We start from the raw sequence: 16,326 nt of genomic DNA on the forward strand, positions 1-16,326 counted from the left end.
AAGGAGGCTGGCCAACATGAAATTGTTTTGAAAATTTCACTTCACCAGCACAATATGGACACTGATAACAAAAACAATGTCAGAACATTATGTATTATTTAAATTCTAAGTTCTGAAAATTAACCTGGAGTTCTAACCAGTTTATTTTCTATAGTTTATAAAGCATCGGTGCTGTCTTATTTTAGAAAACTCCCAACCATGCTTGCTTCCAAGGCACTAACAGCATTCCTACAGTACATTTAATATATGCGAATATTCAGAATGAAAAGTGTGGTGTAAGCCCTTCATTTTCCAGAAGTGGTACAGTTCAGCGTTACACCATGGAACATCTCAGAATATACAGAATCCACCTTGAATTAACAATGACCTCCAGCGGATGACAAAGTCAGCCTCTGGAGGAGGAAAATGGAGTTCAGGCAGGCACCCAAATCTTCCAGTGAGGAGTATCAGCCCCAGACCTACACCTAGAAGTCCTCAGATTTTCTTAACTCTCATGAAGATGTGATCTTTCTGGTGAAAACGGTGGGTAAAATCCTGACAGCTGTGGTGTAATAGGCTTATATGCGGAGATGAAGAGCTGCCAGCAGCGGAGTGGGACAGGAGGTGGACTCCCTGTTCTGGATCTACACAGGATGGTTAGGCAAGCACTCTGCCTGCCCCCCCCCAGGCAATGTAAACCCTACAGGGCTGGTCAGGAAGCAGGCCAAGAGTGTGGTCAGCATGTGTCTGCTCATGCACCCTTGTCTGCTCACTGGTTCCCCACATGCACTCCCATACAGCTTATTGCACTGACAACAGAAATCAGCTGTGCCTGTACGAGGGGCAGAGGGAGTGGCTGCATACTCGGGGGGCATGCAGAGCATATGCTCATTTGCCTGTGTAGTCTATATTCTGTTTCAAGGGATGTTACCCCAACAGCAATCTCTGGTCGTGGTTGGTACTGCATGTGTTATGGCATATTGCAGTATCAGGTACCACTTTCCTGGCTTTTCTAAGTGATTCCCTTTGTGTTTCACTAAATGCAGTTTTAATAATTCACTAGTGGATGTGAGATAATTTATCCATATTTGCAACAGTTTACGGACTTCTTTGAAATAGAAACATCTTTGGGTCCCCATCTTTCACACATGACAAGTGGCAGAAAAAGAGAAGACTGGCAAAATGATGACCTTGCAATTCAAATGCCACCAGAGTCTGTGTGGCTTCCTGTGACAGTTCTGTTAATCTCTCTTTTAGTCTCTTCCTCCACCTCTTACAGGCTTCTGTCTTCAATCTCCTTTCCTTCCTTGCTAGTTCATACTGTAACTGACGATGGGTTTTCTTCTCGACTGGCTTCATTTTTGCTGTTCTTCCAGGAGAAAAATCTATTACCTGCACCGCCGATACAAGTTCATGAATAGGTGAGTACAATTCTTATGCCAGTCCAGTTTATGTTCATTTGGACCCAATAACAAAAATAATGGTTAAGGTCAAGCTGGAAGAAAAAGTTTATTAGCTGTGTTTGTAAGGAGGGTAGAGGGAGTGATTACACAGTAGGACATCTGCAGAAACAAATACAGAAGTTACACTTTTAAGGCATCTGCCATGTGAAAGAGGCAATTCGTTTTATCAGTGTTGCCTTTTTTAGGAATAAGAAATAGTTTTCAGTTGATGGAGTCTTTTAAAGAAGAATAAGTGTCTTAGTGTGAAGACTGTATCTCATTTCATGTAGCTCATTAGGGAGTTTCTTGGGGTTAAAATACTACAGTTACTGCTTTTTTTTTTTTCATTTCCATGCACCTTGCTTACTTGTTACATCAATGGCATTATTTCTTTATTGCTTCCTCTGTGGGGTTGCTTAGTACTTTGTTGGTAGATAGGAAGGCAATGAACCAAGTTCCTCTCTGGTGTAACGTTATTGAGCTTGAGAGATGAGTATTTTTTCAAGAATCTTTGAAGTGCTTTCACTCGATTATTGAATATCTTTAAGGCTATGTTGTATGCTTGTTATATGCCTGACTTAATGCAATGAAAATCTTTCAATGCTGCAGTTTGAATATTCTTTTTGATACCTTGGACAATTAAATTAAAATGTCTCCAAAAAGCCTAAAAAATATACAGGCTTGGCAAAGACCAGATCATATGTTGGCATTTAATGCCACAGTGTTGTTGATGGAGTTTTCAAAAGGGTCTAGCATTTGATTTACTGTCCCATTCTGAGGTCAGTGAAAAATTCCCATGAACCTCTGAGACACAATTAGCTTTGAAAAATCTGCATTTTGGAGTAAATAACTGTATCACTCTGCAGCTAATGTCGGTAGATGAACATCCATGGGAAAATAAACCACATATTATCACTCTGCTGTATAAGCATATTAAAAAGCATTTTGTATTTTAAATTTCATCACACTGTGCTGGTGAATTGAGAGTATCAGCATTGATCTTATGTTACAGTATTTGCTTCTTTATATTGGTAAGGACCAAATGGTCTCTTTGTGGAGTTCAGACATTTTACCTAGTTGGCACAGGCTAACAGACACACACAATTCTTCTAAAGCTTGTTGATGCTCCCCACTTTCCATCCCCACCTTACAATAAATACTGTAGCACCTGTTAAGCTTTGGAATTTGGAATTTGTCTTGATTTTAATTAAGACATGGCTGCTTTGGCTAAAGCAATAGATTAAAAGGAAGGAGTGGATGAATATGCTAACATTTATGTGTGGTGTATGAAATTTTGCTTTACATTCATTTTTTTATGAGTCAGGATGCAATTTGAAGTCAATATGGGAAGAGGTATGATCTTTTTATGATATTTCAGTTCCTGAGTGATGACAACACTTGGCTAAATTCAATTTTTATGTTCAGGTCTATAAATAGCTGCTTGAGTTGGAAAAGCTATAACTCAATAGTCCCACTGGAAAAAAAGAAAACATATTCAGCTTTCTTTTCATTTATGTGAGACTCAGATATACAGCCTCAATGAAAGTATCTATTTCCTCTACTCCTAGCTCAGTGAAGATTCCAAGTAACTGAAGCCTTGGTCCATTTTTCGGAGCTAAGCCAAACATTATATTGACATTCAGGCAAAATTTGTTTTAAAGAGGACTTTTACAAGGTAAAACCCATAGCAAGTAACTTGCAACTTGTCAATCTGACTCAAATTCCCTCTCTGAAAAATTCTAGTGATCCCAAAATTTCAAATAACAAAACTCCCCTCATATATTCTAGAGAAAAGAAGGAGTATCAGGTACCTATACAGTACCTAGAACTCTACCTGCATTGTGGTTAAAAACCAAACTAATACAATATCTAGCACTACAATATGTGTTAAGCTCTATCAAAGCTGAGCCAGAGATAAAAACCAGTCGATTCAAAACAATTTTTTTCCTAACTTCCTCTTCCCTTTGAAAAAATTATCCTCTCCCTACCCCACTTCCTAGTGAGAAACCAGTTTCTTTGAAATTATTTGAGAAACCCTTTGTATGAGTTAAGCACAATATGTATCTTCAAAAAGAGGATACCGCATAAAGACTAGACCTGGAGAGCAGGGGCATGATTGAAGGGGAAAAGACTCTCTCTTTGAGACACTGTGTGAATTAAGACAATGAATTTTTGCCATGTGAGGCTAAAAAGTGTTTTTAAAGAAGGAATTTAAGAAGGATATTATCATCAGATCTTCAACTCTCCTCTTTCATTGTGGCTAACTCTACAGTGCCTCATCACTCCATGCACTCTATTTGCTCTGCTTTCCAAACACTGTTTCCCTATTCAGCTGAGTATATAAGCTTCTCCATAAGGGAAAGTGAGGCATGGGTTAGCCTTGAAGAAATTATAAAACTGGGTAGATTTTTAATACTGTGTGTTCTTGTTTGTTAGCACCAACACCACTCTTTCGGGGGGTTTTTTTGAGAGATGCTTCTGTAGAGTATAAAGCCTGCACTGCTGGCTGATGGCACTGTTGGAGTGGCCTGGAGGCAATTTAAGAGTTTGGTCATTTTTCTTTTCCAAGGACATAACTAGGGTTTTTTTCCCTAGGGATGGCTTTGCTGTACTGTATGTTATGAGACTTGCAGAAAGGCTTTGCAACCTTTTCGGGCCTGTTTGCAGGCAGGGAAGGAGCAGGCTCACTGAGCATGCCAAGCAATCTGAGCCTTGGGAATCGCAAACCAAATGCTGGGTACACTCAGTGAGAAGCCAACATGAATAACGTATCGCTCTTAAGTGGGCAAAGCACTCTGTGTGTGCTGGGCATGCATGTTGTGATAAAACCACAGCACACCAGCACACACATCTCAAATCTGCACATTGACTTGCAGGATGAGTGGGAAAGGATTGCAGATTAGCAAGGGTGTTAATAGCTTAGGGAATTCAAATTATTTTAGTCAACAAATAAGCATGGGATGGGATATTTGGAAAACCTGCCTGATTCTTCTTCCCTTTTCCATACCCAGAGTCACTAAGCCTGCCGAATATACAGTAATGCAGAGCTTGTGGCCTTTACAGAGGAAAAACTGGAGGCCAAGAGAGAGGGAATCCCCCTGGAGAGAACTTTCTTTTCACTTGTCATTCCTATCAGTGTCTGCACAGACTAGCTCAAGGCTGTCAGGCTGGATGCTGCAACTGGAGAGTTACAGTTGGTCAAGCCCTTTGCAGCGCTGGGATCTGACATCTTGCCTGCACTCGGGCACAGACATTTACAAACTACCTCCTCCTGCACTCTGAACTGCTGGGCCAGTGCAAACCCTGCCCATGAAGAGTTTATGATTAATTTAGTATAAGTCTTATATTTTGTTCACATACACATTCCAGTTCCTCCAAACAGTCCTGATGGTAAATTTGCCCCCCACTCATGCTATTCCCAGAATGGGAATACACAAATGGTACCAAAACAAGTAGAGTTAATTTGTTTACAATTTTTAAATGTGCCCATGTTTAAAAATTAGCATTAGCTTTCTTATCCAAGATAAAAATACCTGATGGGAGAAGGCTGAATATTCCAGGAAATATTATATGTATTTCAAATGAAAGTATGTAATAATTTCATGTCACTTTCCCACACACTGAGCTGCTTGGGTATGGATTGCCCTCCCTCCCTCAAAGTGACTGTGCAGAGCAATAACTTTAGCGCTGCCTTCTGTCAAAAGAAAAGAAACAACTACATTTTCAGTCCTTGAGCTTCATACAGAACTGGACTTAAAGTTCAAAGGATGTCAATTCATGCCCTTTAGCTCCAGTCCTGGGAAGATTCATCCACTGACTGAAGTATGTACATAGTCCATAATTTGTAGTCTATGATTTTTGCAGGCAGGGATTGCTGATTAGGACTTGAGGGTGGTAGGAACTTCTGAAAGTGTAGGGCTCATTGTGCCAGACATATCTTATCTTTTTAATGTGTTTTTCATTATAACATTTTAGTTTGGGTTTGAATTTGATTTAAATTTTCGTCTCCAATCAGCTCTGATTCTTCCCTTTCCCTTCATTTCAGTGTGCATCTTTGCATGAGCACACTTGCAGTTAGATTTGCCCTTTCTCCAGCTTGATCTTAGTTTGCTTTCACCTTCTAAATGTAAGAATCTGCGTAGCAGTCACCTATTAACCTATGCACTGAGTATTCTGATTTCATGGAGGTTGTAGTATTGCAAGACACTACAACTGAACCAAACTAACAAAGTAGCTCATTTTTTATAGCATCAATTGTGAGGTAAGAATCCATATGGAGAGCAGTAAAGGGATGCAACTTGCTGGGGTTTAGCTGCCAAAGCTCTCTGTCACAGTCTCTGCTGTTCTAATGTTTATATGTCCAAAGTCTAATGTGTCAATTAAGCCTGAAATATAAACCAACTGAAAGGCTGAGAAATAAAGGTTTAGAGAGTTGCCAAGAGCTTACTGGGCTTAATGAGATTTATAGCAGCATGTACCATCAGCATTGTTTTTCTGTTGAGACAAAATAAGATGCTTCTCCGCTGAAAGCTGGTTATTAATCATCAAGTTCAGCATGTATAATTTGGTCTGCCTCAAAAAAGTCAAAAGGCGTTGCATCTTTTCTAGTTGTAAATATTAAATGGCCTAGTTTGCCAGCATGTGTTCTTTGTAAGTGCTCTGTAATGTAATGAAAAAACACTATCTCAAATGCTCACACTTTTCATGTGCTACAGGATCGAGAAACAAATAAGCAGGTTTCGAGGATGGTTACCTAGAAAGCCAATGAAACTGGACAAGGAGACACTGCCAGATCTGGAGGAGAATGACTGTTATACTGCTCCATTCAGCCAACAAAGGATCCATCAGTAAGTATTTTATTATATCTTAGTTACAAGATGAAAACTTTTCCTTTTGGATTCACCCTGGAAAAAAATCAATTTCTTAGTTCATGTCTTAAAGACTAGTGCGTTCAAATAAGTTCTTTGTCACAAAAAGGGAGAGATAGAGAGTCCTGAAAGAGCATAAAGTCTGTCTACATTTCTAATAACTAAAGGTCCAGCTCAAAGCTAAAGGAAATCAATGGAAAACTTCCTTTTAATTCACTGGAATTTCAACTGCATCCCTAGAGTAGTCAAATGGCTAATTCTCTCTCTGGTCAGAATTGCAGTTGTTCTTTGCCTCTTAAATATGTGATTAAAACTTCTTTTTCAGCATTTCTATGTCTTTAGCATAATCAAAATTAGTCCTTCTAACACAGATGGTCAAAACAAACTGATACATCGTTTCACTCCTAGTTACAACTGTAGAACAAACAGAAGTCTAAAGAAAGCAGAGAATGTTTTTTTGTTTGTATTTCTCTGTCTTTTAGTTTTATATTGCAGCAAAAATGCTTGCAAAATGCCAGCATTAAGACCTATCAGTGACTCTTGTCCAAGCGTACCAATGGCACCAGTGTTGCACCAAAGTCACTAGAGAAATTATTTGACTACTAGAAGTAAAATGCAAAACAGAAAAAGCCCCACGTGACTTTCAGATCCCATGTTGAATTTCAGTGCTGTCAAATTTTGGAGAAAGAGGGTGTCTTATGGGCAGTTGCAATGTTTGTGATAGGGGAAACAATTATTGACTAACTGAGAACAAAATCACAAAGAACAGGCAGCATTGGCCAGGGCACTAACGGAAGACACAGAATGAATTACAGGCAGCTCAAAGTCTAAAAATCTGAAATATGTGATTTTATTCAAGGAGAAGTCAAGTTGTTGTAATACTCTTAAAAGCCTCACTTTGAATGAACAATTTTTCAGGGACTGGATTTATTAGCTGCAATAAGAATGAATAAAATAGACCTCCTCTGCCATAATGCCCTCTGCCATTATGGGGAGCAGAATGAAGCCCCCATAATCCTTGAGGAAATGGTTAGTGATCTGCTACAGCAGTGAGACACACATAAGTCTATGGGGCTGGATGGGATCCACCCAAGGGTACTGAGGGAGCTGGCAACGGCGCTCACCAAGCCACTTTTAAACATCTATCAGCACTCCTGGCTACCCAGGAAGCTCCCAGTTGACTGCAGGTTAGCAAATGTGACACCCATCTTCAAGAAGGGCCAGAAGGAGGAAGTCTGACCTCGGTGCCGGGAAAGGTTATGGAGCAGATCATCTTGAGTGCCATCACGTGGCACGTACAGGACAACCAAGCAATCAGACCCAGTCAGGATGGGTTTATGAAAATCAGGTTCTGCTTCAGTAACATGAGCTCCTTCTATGACAAGGTGACCCACGTAGTGTATGAGGGAAAGACTGTGGATGTTGTTTAGCTGGACTTTAGAAAAGCCTTTGACACTGTGTCCCACAACATTCTCCTGGAGAAACTGGCTGCTCATGACTTGGATGGGTGCACTCTTCACTGGATAAAAAACTGGCTGGACGGCCAGGCCCAAAGGGTTGTGGTGAATGGAGTTAAATCCAGTTGGCAGCCAGTCACAAGTGGTGTTCCCCAGGGCTCGGTATTGGGGCTGGTCTTATTCAATATCTGTCAATGATCTGGACAAGGGGATTGAGTGCACCCTCAGTCAGAGGGATCTGGACAGGCTGGGCCGATGGGCTGAGGCCAATTGTATGAAGGTCAACAAGGCCAAGTGCCGAGTCCTGCACTTGGGTCACAACAACCCCATGCAACACTACAGGCTTGGGGAAGAGTGACTGGATAGCTGCTTGGTGGAAAAGGACCTGGGGGTGTTGGTTGGCAGCCGGCTGAATATGGGTCAGCAGTGTGCCCAGGCGGCCAAGAAGGCCAAGAGCATCCTGGCCTGTATCAGAAATAGTGTGGCCAGCAGGACTAGGGAAGTGATTGTCCCTTTGTACTTGTCACTGTTGAGACCACACCTCAAATACTGTGTTGGGTTTTGGACCCCTCACTACAACAAAGACACTGAGGTGCTGGAGGTGTCCAAAGAACAGCAACACAGCTGGTGAAAGGTCAGGAGAACAAGTCTTATGAGTAGCAGCTGAGGGAACTGTGGTTGTTCAGTCTGCAGAAAAGGAAGCTGAGGGGAGACCTTATCGCTCTTGACAACTACCAGAAAAGAGGTTGTAGCGAGGTGGGTGTCGGTCTCTTTTCCCAAGCAGCAAGTGATAGGATGAGAGGAAACGGCCTCAAGTTGCACCAGGGGAGGTTTAGATTGGATATTAAGAAAATTTCTTCACTGAAAGGGTTATCGAGCACTGGAACTGGCTGCCATGGCAAGTGATTGAGTCACCATCCCTAGAGGTATTTAAAAGCTGATGTGGCACTTAGGGACATGGTTTAGTAGTGAACTTGGCAGTGCTAGGTTTATGGTTGGACTCGATGATCTTAAGGGTCTTTTCCAACCTAAGTGGTTCTATGATTCTGTGATTTTATAAGTAGTGTCTTTCCAAATACAGCAGAAAAACGGAAACAGGTACGAATCTCCAGGGAAATTTCAGTAGAATTCTGCTCCTAGCACAAGTCACCAGCCAGGGTTATCTCCACTAGATGTCTGTGCCCTGAATAGATATCAGGTTCAGACTATAAAGTCTTCTGAAACTTGAGTAAAAAGATGGGTCAGTTATTATGCTCTGCAAAAGGAAAAGTAAGTGGAAATTAGTTTAAGAATAGACCATTGATAATGAAAAATTAAGAAATCAGGATGTCTGGGTTGATATTTTTATTAATAGTAATATTAACTATTAACTTCCGTTAAAATTACAGCATATAAGAAAGGGGGGTTTTGTGCCTGGAAGGAGAATTGGCATATATGAACCAGAATATTTTTTTCATTATTCTGCCTTGCTCATATCTGTGTTAGTAAACCGGCAGGGGGGATTTATTAAATACTGTGTTAGTTTCATTAACATTCCTGCTATTGTTTGGCACTTATTTTACATCACTGCAGACTTTGAAGCTCTACTTCCCAGCAGGCCTGACATTTTCCATTTTGCTTTCTGTGTAGTCTTTGATTCCTTTTATGTGGGGACTGATAAAACGCTGGCTGAACTGCCCTCCTTCTCCCAAAACGTGCTGGCTCTGACAGGATTCTTGTGTTCCCATCATGCTCCAGCCTGTTGTCTGTGTCTGTCTTATTTTGTTTCACTAAAATTTTGAAATATAATGATTTGTCCAATATTCGTCTAGTGAGTTGCTTGCAGGCATTTTAATTGTTCCAAGAATTTCAGGGTATGTTGGTAAGCAGAGCATTTTAAGAACATCTTTAATATATGCCTTTTAATCTTTGATTGTGGAATGCAAGTAGCAAATAATTGGAAATGTAGAGTTAAAAAGAATTATTTTATTAGTACCAGTTAACAGTCAAGAAGTGTATTTATGTTGGCATTCACTTACTTTGTACAAATTGCTGCTCACTTTGTGAAATTTCCTGCTTCTTCCAAGATACACATAAACATTCTGTTGAAAGACCTGTAGATAATGAGCCGGTAGTAAAGATGCCCATCTATCCCCAAACATGGGGAAAGTATGAGTAGAAATGGATTTTTTTATTTATGTTTATCCCAACACATATTAACTGATGTAGCAATTACTGTGACTAGCACCTTCATTTGTTTGAGTCAGTTGTGCCAAATGAGGGTTTGATCACTAAGAAAATTATTTCGCTTTCACCTCTACCAACTGCTAAGTGTATTAACCTTCGCAAGGGCAGCACTGATAATTGTTGCCTACTCAAAACAGTAACAGAAACGCTCTCAAGTTGATAAAAGCCTGTCTCTATATTAGATTAAAGCTTCAGTTTTCAGTTCACTGTTGCATTACATAAGCTTTTACTTACTTTTTAACACATAAAAGAGTTGCTAATTGAATATAATTTTATTTTTTTTTAAACCTGTCAGGGCTTTTATTTAAATTTCTAACCCAGAGACCCACAATACTGTTTTAGGAATGTGAAGATAAATAGTGACTGAAATTCTTGAGCTGCAGAAATGAAGAACTGCCATCTACAATAATGTTACGATAATTTAGCTTGTGTTTTGTCAGTGGTAAGAAAAGTCCACGCATCTTCATATTTGGTGTAGTTAAGGTTGTGCTAGAGTGCTCTTGCCATACCATATTGCCATTAGAATGCAATTATAATGGAGGTTACATAATTGTCATAGGCAGTTACTTGTGGAGTTCAAATTGTCTTCAAGTACATCATCCTGTAGACTAGAATAACAGTGACAATCTCTTCCTTATTCTTGGCTTTTAGATGTGACTCTGCATCCCTTTCCATCATACACTTGTGCCAAGACTGATTCAGACAGAACATGCACAGGGTGCGGGCGTCCCAGTACCACATTGATACTCAGCTGGCTGACCTCAGTGTGGTTTAAGACTTTCCATCCAACACGGGGCCATTTTTTGAGGAAGGAAAATGTTTATAACACATTGAGTTCTTGAAGTCCTCAGAGAATGGAGAATAAATGCAAGGCTTTTGGTCCTTGCGCACTGTGTTAAAGTGGTAGCTGAAAAATGTCACTACTGTCTGCTTTTTATCAGATCTTATGTACAGATTTTTAATTTCAAGTTTATAGTAAAAAAAGATAAAATTTTCTTGCAAATCTGGAATCCTAAGTGAGAAGAAGAGCTGACTGGGAAGTCCATTAAACTGTTCCTTAAGAAATAACCACGGGAGCCTAAAATATGTAATCAGTCTTTTAATTACACAAACAAGGATTTTCTGGCTATTGTACAAGTATTTCTGGAGAGCAAGGTATGTACTTTTGCCAGCTGAACATATCTAGGGTTTCTGTGTTGTCATAAATCAATGTTTATCCAAGACACGTTGAATAATTTCTTAATGGCTATGTAGTAAAACATTCATAAATATAACCATCTTGGAAGTATAAATCTCCATATACTGAGTTTTCAGATAAGATCTCCATGTCCTCGCTGTAGGTTTTCCCACATATCATAGCTGGAGGTTGCAGAATTCTTCCTTCTTTCCTGGTTTTATGTGCTATTAATTTTCTAAAATATTATTCCTTAAATATTCATATGAGCTTGTCCATGTTTGATGCTTGTACAAATATTCCAATATTGTAATTTGGGTCTGGAATTTCTTATTTCTTCCTTTCTTCATAGCCTCAGATGTTTTTCGCTTCAGGAAAGAAAAGGCAGTTTATCTTTTTTGATCTAGCCACGGTTTTCACATCCAAGTCTCCAGCCTGATACAGATGATATTTGAAACATGGTCTGAGTACAGTCTTCATTTGTGATAGCTCCTTTTAAAAGCATGGAATGACAGATGACTGACAGTACTTACAATGCACAGTTTTGGGAGGAAAATAGTTAAGACCAAACCCAGCAAGGCCTTATCAGATCTTTTTTCAATATGAATTAATATTTTTGAAATACCGATGTACAATGAGCATGTACAATTTTAGATCATATTGATGGTCATTTTCTTTCTTACATTTTTCTTTCCCATTCAGATGGAAAAGGCCAGATGTGGAGAAAGGCTAGCTTCCAGAAAAAAACTAAATTTGTGTTAAGAGGCACAGCTAACCATCTGCTCTCCCTCCAAAACTGGCAAAGAAAACTGCAAGAATCACATTTGTGAAATGTGCCTATAATTTTTGCAGCATGGCTTCAGGTTTTCTTTTAAAGGGATTATGGCATACCTTACAGGGTATATCACAAAATTGTCAGTACAAGAGAAGACCAAAATTCATCTTATTTCCTACATAATAGAAATCTCTTTTTGGAGGAAAGAAGCTCTGCCAGGCTGAGGCAAGCATTTTGTCGAAATTGTGTTGAATACAAAATGATAATTTTCAGGATAGACTTCTGGGTAGCATCTCTCTTCTGCAGCCACATCTTGGAGAAAGCTTTATTTATGCCGAAGTATTTCTTCTGAAAATTATTGCTTACGAGAATGCACAGTTCACAATATGTGAAAAATGTTTTCCATCAGGCATGATGATAATTAGTTATTTTTCTACTACATCTTAGTTATTTTATGTAGTAAACTGCTAGTCAGCTGTGAATAGTAACAGTAGTAATTAGCTGCAATTTCTTAGATAGCTGTATACTAGCTAGGAAGGTGCTTTTAATTGCTGCATAGAGATTTCAAACTTTATCTCCAGAGCTGTTTTCCCCTTCTTTTTCTTCCAAAGGTGATAAACTTTCTGGTTAAATATTAATCTAATATATAATTGAATAAACAACTTGAAAATAAATATTTATTACTTCAGTGAAAATTAAATTAAAAATTTACACAATTAGGAAGACTAGGACACTATCTATATTAATTAAACAAAAATGGCCTCACATACCAGAGGTTAATGCAGTTATTCTCATTTGTACGAGGTCCTCTTGTGGTACATGAGGATCTTGTCCTGTATCTTTGTCAGATTTCCAAGGTATGTGTTTCTCGGGGTGGAGTTACATTTTAATCTTTCTCTGATGCTCATATTGGCCCTAATAAATCCCGTCTCCGCCAAGATGATCTGTACCCATGTCCCCCTGAGCTGCTTCACTGCAAGATCATGGATGGGTCAGGGAGCTGCCACCACTGGAGACAAGGCATGAGGCTGCATGGACACTTACTTGTTTTGAACCAGGATGGTCATTCTTGTGTTTATATACTTCTACAGCATAATAACTATACATTTGCAAATGGCTTTTTATAAACAAGGAATCAGAGTTCTGTAAGATTCCTACTCTTAAATAAATCTTTGTGCAACCAAACTTGGAAACACCCTGTAATGGGTTTTTGAAATTCTCTCTGATTCTGGTAGTTTTAATTCCCTGGCAAACTGAATGAAACAGTGCATCCCTGAAAAATACATAAAGCTCATTCTATCTCAGATGAATATTCTTCAGCGAACCAATTTAAATTAAGAAGTTATTTGGGTGGCAGGGTGATTTGGGGGGAAGGGCAGAGGAAGGTGGAGGAGAAATTCAGCACTTTCACAACTCTCTATTTTACTTTAGCAGGTTTGAGGCTCTGATGTGCCAAATCTGAAACGGACAAAACCACTAATACATTCTTCATCCCAAAGTAATCCTGTTTTAGGCACATGATGTGAAAAATCCCTGATAACCATTAATAAACATTTTCTTTCAGATAAACAAAAAAGTCAGCTGCAGCCTTGAAAGTCAGGCAAAATGAAAATAAACAGAAAGTGATTATAATATACGCATTTTCAAACAAATAAACTACAGGGATGTGTGGTAATAGTCTCACTGGAATGCTGCAGGCTCCTCTTGTTGCTGCTACTAGAGCTGATGATTTTCTTTTTCTGATGTTAAATGAGGTAAAACCTGCTATTGCCTCAACCAACAACAGCTAGCTACCACCAGTGATTTACCTGGGAATTCAGAGGGTTGGGCATTTTTCCTGTACTGAAGAATACACATTTCATATAGTGATTACTGCTTCAGACAACATCTGTGGTTTTAGTTTGTACTGCTTCCAGCAATAGACATTTGCTTGGAACATACCTTTTCGTATGGTGAGTGTCAGACATCAAATGTTTCAGCGTCTGGGGATCCTGTGGGGCAAAGATGCACATTGATATGTGCATGCACACATCCTCATTTTGTAGATTTGTAGTCAGACCATGGGTGTTCAGGTTTCAGCTTGTATATCTTACCAGTACAGCAGAAAATAGCCTTTTCCTGCTTTTTGCTTCTCCAAAATAAATTGAAAAGTAAACCCTTTTTTTTTTTCAAATGGGTGTTAGACAGAGATTCAAGAGCTAAATTTACCCCTAAAGGGTTTGTACAACCTGCAAAATTACCAAAGAGAATGTATGAACAAGAATTCATTGGCAGTTTGTTCTTGGTTGAATTCACATTAATTTGAGGGCCTTCTTTAGACAGCAGTTAGTTTTGCTGTGCTTTGTTATCCTTGGAAAGATATTTTGAAATCTCCAGTTCGGAGTTTAATTAAGAAAGCTACAAATATAATTTCAAAGCAATTAACCTTCACTGACTCTTCATGTCGCTTACAGTATGAATGTAACAGCAATATTACCACAATGACATTTTTAAAAGGGACTTTAATTAAGGATCAACTCTGGAACCTTTCCTGCCAGACATGCTCTCATTATCTTCATTGGGATTTTCTTTTTGAGTAAGAACAGCTCACACAAATAAGCCTTACAGGACCAGGCTAATGGTTATAACTGTTGTGGAACAAATCACTGGCTTTATTATCTTACCTATACGTTAACTTCGCAGGTAATAAAAATAACAGTGTATTCATCCTTACTTATTTTTTATCTTACAAATGAGGTGACAAAATGATCAAAACCTTTGACTGAACTGTCTCCTAAATAAAGCCTGAACCCTTACTGAGCCTGAAAACAATCTGTATTGCTCTTATGAATATTCAAGCCCTTGTGCATCTTGAAATTCTAATAAGGGTAGCAGAAACAGAACAGCTGAGTAACTGTTCCATCTGAAAGCAACAAGGCTCTCTAGAAAGCCTCTGCCTTGCACAGTTTATAGCTCAGTAATGTCTGATGAATGTTTATCTACACCTAGTTTGGAAACGTCTTCAGCTCTGGCCCCTATGAACTGAAATTTGAAGGGTGAGATTCTCCAGAGACTGAGAAATATTTTCTGCTCCGAATTCCTCATTGGATGCTATAGACCATGAAATAGCCTTGATGGCTATTCTTTGAATATGGATTTACTGCTCACATTCAGAAAGAAGACAACCTGGAGCACAAAAATGTTGGAGGAAGAAATACCCATAAAGTGTGGGAGAGAAGGGTGGTGGTAGAGAGGAATAAGTTGTGCACTGAACTGCATGATTCTCACCTGACAAAAGCAACTCCTGTGATTTTGGAGATAAATTGAAACCTCCCTGGCATTGTCCTAATTTATGTCAACCTTTAACTGGGATGTTGTAACACATAGTTACAACTGCTTTAGCTATTCTCAACTTTTCAATGCCTCCCACTCACGTCTGCCTATTTTTGTTTCCTGTGCCAGAGCTCCCTGCCCCCTTGGTTATGGTGATACTGCTCTTTCTGGGGCTACTCTACAGACAATTTCACAGAAATGATCTGAGTATTTGAGTTAAACAAAAGATTTTTAAATTCAAAAATAGGTGAGAATTATTTTTAACCTTTACCACACGCAATTCCATCCCAAAACAATTACATTGTTAGAGATAGTCCAGGACATCCAGAGGACTCCTTTTGGCACTCCTTTTGGCAACTCCAGCATCTTTTCTGCATCCATGTCTTCATGAGTAATGTTGAAAAACACTGAAGGACATGTTCTCAGCCTACTCTCGTCATGGTGAGTTCTCCCTCTCATCTTCCCCTCCTGCCCTCAGATGCCTTTTACTGGCACAACGATGGGCAGGGCAGAACCTCTGCAGATCTTACACTCACATGTGTTTTAGGACTGCTTCAGCTAGTTCTGGAATAGGCAGAGTTCTCATGGCAGTTATTATACTGAGGTGTTGACATCTGCTTCACAGACACATCTGGTTGTTCCTTCTTGGCCACATGAGATCAAAAGCTGTAACAACACAATTGCTAAGTTTACAAACGAATGCAAATGACTGAAGTGTTTGATTAAACAAGTTGTCCTCATTTCTTTTTAAGATTGCATAATGTTTGATTTTTGCCTTTTTTTCATTCATGACTCATGAGAATAGGAGTGACTAAATGCAGAAAAACTATTACCCTACTTGTCCAGAAAAGTTGTTGAAATAACTACTTGTAGTTGCAGTATGGCATAGTCATGAAAACAGATGGGCAAAATAACTTTATGTCACAAGAAGAATATATTGACATTACTGGTGTTACCTGGATCAATGTTGCTAGTTTCCCAGATAAGGTGGTACAATTATCAATTGGATCCTACAAGAACTCATAGCTAAGTCAGAATGAAAATTACTGTGCTGTTTTGATTTCATAAGTTATCTTCACAGTTCTTTAACATT

General features: G+C 39.1%; 1 protein-coding gene across 1 annotated transcript in view; it reads left to right on the plus strand.

Annotated features, from left to right (window-relative positions):
* ANO4 (anoctamin 4) overlaps positions 1 to 16,326 on the plus strand; it is a 138,446-nt gene that overhangs the window by 66,434 nt on the left and 55,686 nt on the right. Inside the window, exons 7-8 of the mRNA XM_059816260.1 lie at positions 1,356 to 1,400; positions 6,137 to 6,268. Coding sequence (XP_059672243.1) covers positions 1,356 to 1,400; positions 6,137 to 6,268 — 177 coding nt within the window. The remainder of the gene's footprint in view (positions 1 to 1,355; positions 1,401 to 6,136; positions 6,269 to 16,326) is intronic.

This window comes from Gavia stellata, chromosome 4 (assembly GCF_030936135.1).
Source record: "Gavia stellata isolate bGavSte3 chromosome 4, bGavSte3.hap2, whole genome shotgun sequence".
NCBI lineage: Eukaryota > Metazoa > Chordata > Aves > Gaviiformes > Gaviidae > Gavia > Gavia stellata.